Genomic DNA, 12956 nt, shown 5'->3' with positions numbered 1-12956 from the left:
ATTTTTATATTATTAAATTATGTTTAAAAAAATATTTGATCACTTTTATTGCTGTCACAAGGAATGTAGACATCCCTTGTGACAGTAATAGGTGGCGACAGGTACTCTTTATGGAGGGATCGAGGGTCTAAAAGACTTCCAATCCCTCCTTTGCACTTCAAAGTATTCAGATCGCCGAAAATAGCGATTCTGAATGCAGTATATATATATATATATATATATATATATATATATATATATATTTTTTTTTTTTTTTAAATACAGCACCATTGGCAGCCGAGTAAACTTTACACTCAGGAGACTGGAACACTCCAGTCTGTGGCTAGATGGCGGAAGTGCCGGATCGGGTCTCCCAGTGAGACGGGAAGCCCAGTCAGAGTGGCGGGAGGATGTCCCTTCCCGCTCCTCCGGGATAACAATCAAGCGGCTTTTAGCTGCATCGGTTGTTATCCCTGGAAAGCCAATTGCCCGCTCTAAGAAACTGTACCGGGATGGTGCCTGCAGCTGCGGGGGGATCATCCCGCTATAACCCCCAAACCCGAGGCTGCATATGTGCGTACGCTCGGCGCAAAGGGGTTAAACGATCATCAAAAACTGTTTTCTGCAGAAGTGCTATTATTCCCTGAAGATTTGAATACATCAGCATAGTTTGAAACAAGTTGGATATCCCCACCTACTTTATCTCATCATAATCCACCGATGCCCCCAAAACACGTTGGCTGCCCATTGCTTTCCAATTGAATAAAATAAATTGGACTCCTAAGGTGACCAATCACAGCTGATCATCACGTGAACCAGGAAGTGCCGGTGAAAGGCTTTCCTTGGTTCATTCTGACAGGGAGAACCGATCTGCGGCTTTCCCTGTCAGAGGGTGGTCTATGCTGATAATCAGCACATTGATTATCAGCACAGCCCCCATCAGATGTGCCAATAAGTGCCCATCACCTGAAAGTCTGTGCCCCAGAAAAAATACCTGCCAGTGGCCATAAAAGTGGTAGTGCCAACAGTGCTCATAAAATTGCCAATCAGTAAAGCCTGTCAGTGCCCTTCAGATGCCACTCATTTATGCCTGTCAGTAGCGCCTCATCAGCGCTGCCTATCCAGTGCCACCTGTGCTGCCTATCAGTAACCATCAGTTGATCAAATACCACCAAAAGAAAGCTCTATTTGTGGGAAGAAAATTATAAAAATGTAGTTTGGGTACAGTGTTGCAAGACTGCTAAATTGTCAAAGTGCAACAGCACTGAAAACTGTCCTGGGCAGGAAGGGGGGGAAAGTGTCTGGTATCAAAATGGTTAAACAGGGAGGCTGCCATTACTGGCCTCTCATTCTGAAAATGCTACTTACCTGGATGCAACAGTCAGGCAACTAGCACTTTCAGAAGATTTATAGCACCGCCAGCCCTTCTATTTACCTGGTCATAGGTTTACTGAATTGGAAAAAAAAATTAAAACAAAATCTAACAACAGAGCTGAAGTGAAGGCACTGTGTGTCCCTGTGAAGTATCTGGATGCTAAGCAAGGCTGTTCACAAACCTCTGGCCCTGCCCATATGGACACTAAATTCCCCAGACACCAAACTCTTGTTTATCATTCAGCAGTGAAAACATTGTTTTGTATGATTTTGGATAGAGTTGGACTCTTGTCAAATTTATACTGCTGTTACCCCTCTATCTGCACTGCGGTCTAGCATGGGCAGGGCGGATCCTAGTTGACCCAAAAATAAAATAAAAAAATGGAACTTTAGTCAGAAAATGAATGTAAACCCTCACATATACCCAGTGACGTGATACACAGGGATGAAACAAATGTCTCTACATAAGTTTTGCTTATATAAATCTGAAGACAGCAGATATACATTCTTTAGAAAGTTCAAATCGTGTTACCAGATTTTCTCTCTTTCTGGTTAGCACTGCAGTGAAGTCTGGGCACGCAGCCAAGACAGCCGATTGGAGGAAAGGCACACACCCCCTCTCCTCATAGGTAGAGACTTTCAGCTTTGATCATTGAATAGTTCAGGGCTCTGCTAATCTATTTATAGCATCCTCCAAAACACAAACCTCCGGCTGCTTTTATCATAAATGAGGGAACTTGTCAGGAGTCATCAGGCTGATAACAGAAGAACGGAACAGGAGACAGCTACAGGACATGAGGCTGGATTCACACCTATGCATTTTTAGTGCTTTTTGCACTACAGAATGTGTTCCATAGGAAACCATGGTAAATGGACTAGTGCAAAAGGCAATAAAAATGCATAGGTGTGAATACAGCCTTAACAGAGATAACAAAACAGTGCAGATAAATGTGCCCAGCTCAAATTTCATGAATCAGGTTTACATCCACTTTAAGCCCTGCTAGATCACTTTAGGCTAGCCCCTTTTGCTGGTATGGCCATGTAAAACATTTTGAAAATAAAAAAAAAGTGTCTATACCTGGGGTCTCAAAATGGTGGCCTGTGGGAGTCATGCTTATAACTGTCAGCCTTGCAATGCCTCATGGGACTTGTAGTTAGAGCAGTAGGGCTGCCAGTTTGAGACCACTGGTCCCAGTAACACACTGTCTCACCCTGTTGTGCAGATGCTCAGTTACTTTTCATTTTTGTTCACAGCCTAAAGATTTATTGCTGCTCAGGAGCTTCCGCAAAATGGCAGCCTCCAGAAACAACAAACCGGCATAATGCTGGAAACTATTTACAGCACACACTAATTTTGGTAGCATAACTATTAATGTGGAATATATGTTCCTTGCTAAAGAACATTATCTCTTAAGTTGTAATGGGTAAAGTTTCGCTTTTAAAAACACTGGTTCTGGAGTTAGGCATAAATGTTAAAGGATCATTAAAGGCATTTTTTTTTTTTTAAATAACTTACCTCCACTGTGCAGCTCGTTTTGCACAGAGTGGCCCTGCCAACCTGCTCCTCTGGGGTCCCTCTGAGGCTGTCTCAGCTCTTTCCCGCAAAGACTCCACAACTTCATGTGAGCTCCCTCGCATGATGTGGAGTGCTTGCGGGCGCCCTCCCGTGATACAGCTGGCGTTCGTAGCTGCTCACTGTATCACTCGGCCGCACCCCCGGCGCGCTGCATCATTGGATTGCATTAAGGTGGAAAAAAAAAAAAAAATACTTACCTTTACAGCCTTTCCTGTTCTACTGAAAGATAGGGGTAAGTGTTGGTTCACACTGAGCCAGCGCGACTGCCTCCGGCGACCTGGACACGACCCCTGCAGCAGCTTGCAAACTGACTTCTCTATAGAAGTCAATGCAAGTCGCCCCCAAAGTCGTACAGGAACCTTTTTCTAAGCCACAGCGGCTTGTGTCGCTTCCATTGTACAGAATGGGATGCCAATTTTCAGGCAGCTAAGGCGCCCGACAAGTCGTCCCAGTGTGAACCGACCCTAAAGCTTAGTACAAGGAAAGAACAGTGACCTCCTAATCATGGCCATGTGTGCAGCCCAGGTCTTGATATGAGGGAAGAAAAAAACAAGAACACAGGAATTTAAGATTAACGTACAACTTAAGCAATTTTTTTTTTTTTTTTTTTAGATACCATAGAGAGGGAGTAGAAGAACTGTCGGGTTTTTATTGCTGTTTGTGACACCCACCAGGGAGATTCCCTCCATTTGTCCTGGTGACTTATAACGGAAACAAATATTACAAAATGTGGGTGGTCATCAGAACAGGAATAGAGGGGAATATTCCAATTAGAACACGTTCTGGTGACAACTAGGGATTTTCTCTCACTTCCTGATTGGCTATGGGACAGGAAGTGAAATATCCCCAATGGGACACAGATGGCAAAAAACTGTCAAGGGTTATAACCCTCCCTTACTCTATTCAAAATGCGCGCGGGGGGGGGGTGTGGTTTTGCCTTAAGGCATGTATTTTCATATACTACAAGGTACCTGCACCACTGACAAACAAGTCGCTTACCAACCTTTTAGGCCCTTAAACGTTAACTGAAGATTAACTGATAAAAAAAAAAAAAAAAAAAGGAGAAGGGGAAGAAGACACTTAACAGATAAACATTTTTTATATAGTGAGAAACCTGAAAAATAAAGGAAAAATATTTTCCAAGATTGATGGAACGCTCATCTATCCAATATTATGGACTGAAGTAATACAAAGCAAAGTCACTGCCTCTCGAGTTAGAAGAAAAGAATGGTGCATAGTATGTGCATTCTGTTCAATATATTGTTCCAAAATGATGTCACAAAAAACATTTCTTGGTCTCTTTTGAAGCTTGCAGATGTTAACAGGCTTTTAAAAACAGATGATCGCTGCAACAAATTTGGCACATAAAAGACTCATATGGCTTTTCACAGTTTTGTTAAAGTGGATTACAGGAAAGAAAAAATTGCTTGATTACATCAACAACAGTCACAGTCCCACAGAGATATTGTGTTCTGCTGGCAGGGAGCCTTCCCAGCCGGCAGATCACAATGACTGCTGCTAGCAGCTATTTTCACTGGCAGTAATTGCATGGGAAAAAAAAAAAAACCCACACACACTCTTTCAACAAGCTGGTTGGTGCCCAAGTCAATCAAATCAGCCTGCCCATAAATGGATCAAATCTCGGTGGGTCCCTGCTGAATTTGCCAAGATTCAATCCACCTATGGCCGGCTTTAGGGCGGGTCTGATGCCTGTGTCCCCTTCGGGACACATAGGTTTCACCCAGCAGCTCCTATAATATAGAACTACTGTGTTTCTAAAAAGCTGTAGTGATGTAGGAGCCAGGGTATGGCACCACAGCATTCTGAAAGACATAGGAATACAAACACAGAGAACTTTGTTGGATGCTAACGTTTCTTGGGCCAATGGAACTTCAAGAAAGTAAAGCCTGGAGTCTGCACAGCTAGGACTTGATAAAGTTTTTACTCTCCTTTTAAAAAGGTCACATTTCATTTTTTTTTCACAACAGAGTATCTTTTAGTCTCTGTCAATGCAATGTTACTGCTTTACATGTAAACATTCAGCGCCTGAAGTATATAATGCCGGCACAGTGGACAGTTCCGCTGAAGGATAGGTTGTTGCAGCAGAATGTGAGAGCACTGAGCACATAAACAAAGGTGACGGCATGGTAATAAAAGAATACTTTTGTTCTCATCCTGGCAGATGACACATTTGCGGCTTTCCTCCTGCTGTTTTAGCAGTTTCCAAGGATCCTCTTTTGTTGCCTCTTTCTTTCTTGAGGTGGACGCACTGCCCTGGGGCGCAGGGGGTGCTCGTTGTGAAGTCTGTGCCCCATCACCAGCTGAATTTCGTTGTGAACTGGGTTGAACGTGAAAGATTAACCTGGCAGGCGGCAGGTCAGCTGGCCGGGCGGGCTCTGGACGGTTTTGCACCCTGTTGGCCCTCTGCGGTACGTCCTGGGCTCTGGTCCTCATGGCATTCATGCTTCTGTACCAGGCTGCTCCATACATTCTGAGAAGCTGAAGACTACGCTCAGCCACCCTCCTCCAGACATCAGAACTTAGAACAATATGAAGACACATGAGTAGAGATTGGTAGAACATGCTTAGCTTTTCTTGCAAAAAGCGTATTGCAGGTGAAGGCCTCAGTAACATACGGGAGACCCAAATCAGGAAGAGAAGTAATAGAACTTTGTAGAGGTGTTTGAACACGATGGCGCCGACCCCCGAGCTGCAGTACACCAAAACATCCGCAGCCATCTGGAATGGTGCCCACAGGAGGATGACCATGGTGCCCCCAGTGTTGGAAAGTTGGGAGATCATGGTGAGCATACAGTCTTTACTTACGGCCAGCATGTTTACTAGGCAAAACCAGAAAGACAGAAGCGCTGAGAAGACGTATTGCACGGCAATCAGGATGATATTGAGCAAGGTGTTCACCAGGTAGGTGGCTAAACTAGCGGTGATGGTCAGAGCTTCCCAGACCTGGCGGTGAAGGTTCTGCCCGGACATGGCGATGTTCAGGAGACCGCGCTGCATTATCTCTTTGCTGCGGATCGCCACGTGACACAACAAGTTCCAAGCCAGCTGTAGAGCGTCCAGACCAGCCAAGGTCCCCCTCAGCACGCTCCCCACCGTCTGCACAGCGTCCACAACAAGGACCCAGCCGGATTCCCCCGCCACCGCCAGGCCCAGCCACACACAGTCCCAGCATTGCAGTAAAGTGAGGGAGATGGTTCCAGGAAGGCTGAAGATGAAGTGAATGGTCCAAAACAGGAATGAGATGAGGGAGGACACCAGCCAATAATTCAACTCCAGAACCAGCAGAACAATGTCCACCGTCCTGCCCACACCACTGAGGACCAGCAGAAGTCCCTGCATGCTTCCAGCCTCACACTTCTCAGCAAGGCATTTCAGGGGGGCGCCACTTACATAGCATAGTCCGGCTGGGGAGTTTTACAACTGACACCCAAACTTTATACCTCTGACTGAAGTCCGCTATAACCCCGAACGTTGCAGCCGGGGCGAGGCTCAGCCACGGGGAACCCCCTCAGTACAGACCCGCATTTCCTACTTGTCTGTTAGCTCTGCAGGACGGTAACGGCTCAGCGCGGCCATGTTGCTCCTCCAGCGACGTAATAGGACGAACCAAGGGCTGAGGCTCAGACCAAAGCAACCGATAGGCAGATCGCCGAGATCCGCAACAGCCAAACGGCTGCTCATCCGGGTCATAGAGAGTTAACCTCTGCGCTCGCGATTGGTTAGAAGTATCCGCTTTAACGTGTGGGGAAATTTAAATCTCCAACCGCGTGATTGGTCAGCTGGGTAGCTGTTGGGCGGGGCCTAAAGGCGGACTTTGAGAAGAAGGAACACGTGTTCACTTGTTTATGTAATTCCGGATAATCGTGCAGGCGGGCTGTCCGAGTGTACAAGCCTGGAATATCACTATATACATGGAGGTAGTTAGGAAATTATATATATATTACTGACATACCTCCCAACATTTTGAGACAGGAATGACTAGGAAACATATGTAGGAATGGGACACGCCCCCGCCACACCCCCTTAACCACTTAAAGAGGGATTCCACCCAAAAAAAAAATATTAAAAGCCAGCAGCTATAAATACTACAGCTGCTGACTTTTAATAAATGGACACTCACCTGTCCCGGGTTCCAGCGATGCCGAGGCCGATCGATCGCTCGGCCCTCGGCTGCTGCTGCCACCATTCTAGGTGAGGGAATCAGGAAGTGAAGTGAATCGGCTTCACTTCCCGGTTCCCTACTGCGCATGCGCGAGTCGTGCAGCGCAATAGGAATTCTCCGCGCTGTCACTGGGACCCGTGTGTGTCCCAGCAGACAGCGCGGCAGGAAAGGAAATGCCGTAGACTCCCACGGGAGTCTATGCCCGGAAGTGGGTGTAAATACCTGTCTTTGACAGGTATCTCCACCCCCCTCCCCCCTGAAAGGTGCCAATTGTGACATCGGAGGGGGGGAGGGATCCGATCAGCGGAGGTTCCACTTTAGGGTGGAATCCCGCTTTAAGCCCCACCATTTGGCTGGCAAAAAAAAGAGCACTTTTTGCGATTCGGCACTGTGTAGTTTTAACTGACAATTGCACGGTCATGCGACGTGGCTCCCAAACAAAATTGATGTCCTTTTTTTCCCTCACAAATAGAGCTTTCTTTTGGTGGTATTTGATCACCTCTGCGGTTTTTATTTTTTTCCCTTTAACCACTTCAGCCCTGGACCAATTGTCAGCCTAAGGACCAGGGGTCTTTTTACAATTTCGCACTGCACTGTTTAACTGGTAATTGCGCGGTCATGCAATGTTGTACCCAAACGAAATTTGCGCCCTTTTCTTCCCACAAATAGAGCTTTCTTTTGATGGTATTTGATTGCCTCTGCGATATTTATTTTTTATGATATAAAAGGAAAAAGACTGAAAATTAAAAAAAAAAAAAAAAAAAAGATATTTTCTACTTTTTGTTATAAGAAAAATCGAAAGAACTAAATTTTAGTCATACATTTAGGCCAAAATGTATTCAGCCACATGTCTTTAGTAAAAAAAATGTCAATAAGCATATATTTATTGGTTTGCGCAAAAGTTATAGCGTCTACAAACTAGAGTACATTTTCTGGAATTTATACAGCTTTTAATTTATGACTGCCTATCTCATTTCTTGAGGTGCTAAAATGGCAGGGCAGTACAACCCCCCCCCGCAAATTACCCCATTTTGGAAAGTAGACACCCCAAGGAAATTGCTGAGAGGCATGTTGAGCCCATTGAATATTTTTTTTTGTCCCAAGTGATTGAATATTGACACAAAAAAAAAATTACAAAAAGTTGTCACTAAATGATATATTGCTCACACATGCCATATTTTTATGTGGAATTGCACCCCAAAATAAATTCTACTGCTTCTCCTGAGTACGGGGATACCACATATGTGGGACTTTTTGGAAGTCTAGCCGCGTACGGCACCCCGAAATCCAATCACTGCCTTCAGGATTTCTAAGGGTGCAAATTTTTGATTTCACTCCTCACTACCTATCACAGTTTTGAAGGCCATAAAATGCCAAAAATAGCACAAAACCCCCCCCCAAATGACCCCATTTTGGAAAGTAGACACTCCAAGCTATTTACTGAGAGGCATGTTGAGTCCATGAAATATTTTATATTTTGCCACAAGTTGCAGGAATATTACAATTTTTTTTTTTGCACAAAGTTGTCACTAAATGATATATTGCTCACACATGCTATGGGCATAAGTGAAATTACACCTCAAAATAAATTCTGCTGCTTCTCCCGAGTACGGGGATACCACATGTGGGGGGCTTTTTGGGAGCCTACCCACGTACGGAACCCCGAAAACCAAGCACCGCCTTCAGGATTTAAATATAAAACGCTACAAAAAAAAACTGTTAGCGTTCGCAGGGATCAGGCCTGACTCTGCAAATGCTGCAGTTATGTGTTTAGTGTTTTGTAAGTGACAGTGATCGATCAATACTGCACTTGGGTGGGCTGGGCAGAGGGGCAAAACACAGGTGCTAGCAGGTATCTGGGCTGATCCCACTAACAATGCGTTTTTTTGGAACCCTAAACTGCTGGGGACGCTAGTATAGATCTGATCAGATCAGATATTGATCTGTTCAGATTCTATACCACTACGGGAGGTGTATGCTTTGCGCGTGGGTGTTAGCAGTACTGGCACTAACCTAGCGCTGCCTGGGGCGACGCAGACCCTGACCCTAAAACCTAATTGATATCACCCGCCGGGTGATCAGGGGGTTAAACCTTTATTGGGTAATAAATGGTGGGTGCCCTGATGCTATAAAAAGCAAACTAACTAACCAGAGTCACCCGTAACACTTATACGGTGATCACTGGTGAAAGGGTTAACTAGGGGCAATCAGGGGGGTTAAAATCTTTATTAGGTAGTATATGGGGGTCCCTGACGCTATATAAAAACCTGACGGGAACCTAAATAACTAACTGGCTAACCAGCATCACCAGTGGCACTTATACGGTGATCGCTGGTGAAAGGGTTAACTCTAGGGGCAATCAGGGGGTTAAAACCTTTATTAGGTAGTATATAGGGGTACCTAACGCTATAAAAACCTGGTGGTGAACATAAAAAATAACTAGCTACCTAGCGGCACCAGTGACACTAATGCAGCGATCAGAAAAACGATCGCTTAGTGACACTGGCAGAAGGGGGTGAAAGGGTTAACTAGGGGCAATTAGGGGGTTAAATCCTTTATTGGGTAGTATATGGGGGTACCTAGCGCTATAAAAACCTGGCGGTGAACCTAAACAAATAACTAGCTACCTAGCGGCACCAGTGACACTAATGCAGCGATCAGAAAAACGATCGCTTAGTGACACTGGCAAAAGGGGGTGAAAGGGTTAACTAGGGGCAATCAGGGGGTTAAAACCTTTATTGGGTAGTATATGGGGGTACCTAGCGCTATAAAAACCTGGCGGTGAACCTAAACAAATAACTAGCTACCCAGCGGCACCAGTGACACTAATGCAGCGATCAGAAAAATGATTGCTTAGTGACACTGGCAAAAGGGGGAGAAAGGGTTAACTAGGGGCAATCAGGGGGTTGAAACCTTTATTGGGTAGTATATGGGGGTACCTAGCGCTATAAAAACCTGGCGGTGAACCTAAAAAAATAACTAGCTACCTAGCGGCACCAGTGACACTAATGCAGCGATCAGAAAAACGATAGCTTAGTGACACTGGCAAAAGGGGGTGAAAGGGTTAACTAGGGGCAATCAGGGGGTTAAACCTTTATTGGGTAGTATATGGGGGTACCTAGCGCTATAAAAACCTGGCGGTGAACCTAAAAAAATAACTAGCTACCTAGCAGGACCAGTGACACTAATGCAGCGATCAGAAAAACGATTGCTTAGTGACACTGGCAAAAGGGGGTTAAAGGGTTAACTAGGGGCAATCAGGGGGTTAAACCTTTATTGGGGGGTAGGGGGCTACCCTGGACCTAACACTAACTGCCCTGAGCGTTTTTACTGTCACAACTGACACTAAATGCAGTGATCAGAAAATAAATGATCACTGCAATCAGTGACACTGTGACTGGGGGGGGGGGGTGAGGCGGATCGGGGGGTGATTTGTGTGCCTATGTGTACCTACATGCCAGTGTAGTGTTGGTGCACACTTACTATTGTGTTCTCCTCGCAGTCCGGTCAAAAAGACTGCCCCGAGGAGAATGACATCACTTCCTCCCTGCCTGTGTTTACACTACACAGGCTGGGGAAGCTTCTCTTTCGCCAGGAGCGATCGAGAGGGGGTGGCCAGAAACCAACGGCCATCCCCTCATCCCGGATCGCTCCTGAAGCGAAACGGACTGCCGCAGCCAGCGGGAGGGGGTCCGTTCGGACCCCCCACCCGCATGTACGTGCTTGTGCCTGTCGGTGCCATTCTACCAATGTACATTGCCATGCGGCGGTCCTTAAGTGGATAAACAAAAAAATAGCATCAATTTTGATATAAACGTATTCTTTACTTTTTGCTATAATAAATAACCCCAAAAAATCAATAATTTTTTTTCCCTCAGTTTAGGCCGATACGTATTCTTCTACATATTTTTGGTAAAAAAAACTTGCAATAAGCATTTATTGATTGTTTTTTTACTAGTAATGGAGGTGATTAGCGATTTTTATCGTGACTGTGACATTATGGCGGACACATCGGACACTTTTGGCAATAATTTGGGATCATTGTCATTTATACAGCGATCAGTGTGATTAAAAATGCATTGATTACTGAGTAAATGTGACTGGCAGTGAACGAGTTAACCAGTAGGTGGCGCTGTAGGGGTTAAGTGTGTCCCAAGGAGTGATTCTAACTGTGGGGGGGGGGGCTGTGTGTGACACAACACTGATCGCAGCTCCCGATTACAGATTTTCAGTGACAGTGACACTAGGCAGAATGGCAGATGCTTGTTTACATCAGCATTTCCCCGTTCTTCCTCTCCGTGAGACGATCGCGGGTATCCCAGCGCACATCGCGATCACAAACCGCTTCTTATAGGGCAACATACAGGTACGTTAATATGTCTGTATGTGCCCTTTGGTTGGCAAGTGGTTAAAGAAGAATTAACCAAGAAAAAAGGTTAATTAAATGTATTTTTTTTTACCACTACTATTCCTTTATACTGGCTCTAAAAAATTTCAAATGAAGCCATTTAGAATTTGGGTGAAAGGTTTAGCCCAGGGGAACACTTTTTGAAAGATAAAAAGTGCATTTTATATACAACTATATAGATCAGACCAAAATAAGGGACAAATGAGAGGGACAGAAGGACATTGGGGGTTATTTACTAAAGGCAAATCCACTTTGCACTACAAGTGCACATGGAAGTGCAGTCGCTGTAGATCTGAGGGGGGCATGCAAGAAAAATAAAAAACAGCATTTTAGCTTGCACATGATTGGATGATAAAATCAGCAGAGCTTCCCCTCATTTCAGGTCTACCCCTCAGATTTAAAGCAACTGCACTTCCAAGTGCACTTGTAGTGCAAAGTGGATTTGCCTTTAGTAAATCAACTCCATTGGTCCAAACCAGGGACAGTCCCTGGAAATCAGGGACAGTCGGGAGCTATGGACTGATGGTACTGTAAATAAAAGTACTAGTGCGCACAACCTCCAAATTATTAACCCTAAACCAATCTAATATTTAAATGCTGCTACGGGAAGCTGCCAACATATATAATGATCTCTACACCATCTATTAAATATTAAAACACAAATATGTAGCGCTACCTGCTAATAATTAATTAATTAGTTACCACACTAACCTACCTAGTGAATATATGAATAAATTAATATATAATAAATATATGCAAAATAATGTGCAAAATCTGCAGAATCCAACCACGTGCAAAATATTACTGATAAAGTGCTTGCTAGTGCAAAATCACACATAAAATGTGGTAATCAATCCACATTGGCATAAATATGTGCAAAAGCTCGCAAATCCACAAATAAAGTGCAAATAACAAATCGGAAAAGTGCATCCAGTCCAAATCAAGTAATCCACAGTGACGAGCAGTGTTGTTCAAGAAATAAATATCCAATAGTGAAAAAAAACCTCAATCCATGCAGTGTCTAAAAAATATATATAAAACTCCACACTTGTGACAGTCCACCAAACACAGGGTCCTTCAGTGCTCCACTTGTGCACCCCCGTTTCCCCCAGCCTCTCACCCTAATTCAAGACCCCCAAGGGTCATAAACGCTTATAAAAATGAGATGATAATCACTCTTCTTCATATATATCCCTCCCGTCTGTAAACACACATTCTCAGCAATGGTTATAATGGGGGAGAGAAAGGGGACTCACATGTGTAGTATATTCAAAATGTTTTAATAAAAAATAATCTCCACACTTACATAAAATACAGCAGTTTCACGTGTAAACAATAGAACTTCCGGTCTTGGCCACGACCGGAAGTGACAAATCAACACCTGGCTCCTCCCTGACATGTTGCGTCACAAACACGTGACTTTTTCAAAGGGTCAG

At 44.5% G+C, this 12956-nt stretch overlaps 1 protein-coding gene across 1 annotated transcript; it reads right to left on the bottom strand.

Moving 5' to 3' along the window:
• Nucleotides 1-4009: 4009 nt before the first annotated feature.
• RNF26 (ring finger protein 26) lies at nucleotides 4010-6647 on the bottom strand. The gene has a single exon (XM_077456802.1). It carries the CDS (start codon nucleotides 6287-6289, stop codon nucleotides 4955-4957), a length of 1335 nt encoding a protein of 444 aa, XP_077312928.1. The 5' UTR covers nucleotides 6290-6647; the 3' UTR covers nucleotides 4010-4954.
• Nucleotides 6648-12956: the final 6309 nt, after the last annotated feature.

The sequence above is a fragment of the Lithobates pipiens genome, unplaced genomic scaffold (assembly GCF_037356315.1).
Source record: "Lithobates pipiens isolate NorthernLeopardFrog02 unplaced genomic scaffold, aLitPip1_a1.2 Scaffold_27, whole genome shotgun sequence".
NCBI classification, from domain to species: Eukaryota; Metazoa; Chordata; class Amphibia; order Anura; family Ranidae; genus Lithobates; species Lithobates pipiens.
This window is presented reverse-complemented; position numbering and strand designations above follow the sequence as displayed.

Coding starts and splice junctions, on each gene's coding strand:
- RNF26 (XM_077456802.1), bottom strand. CDS start 6,289: ATGCAGGGACTTCTGCTGGTCCTCAGTGGTGTGGGCAGGACGGTGGAC.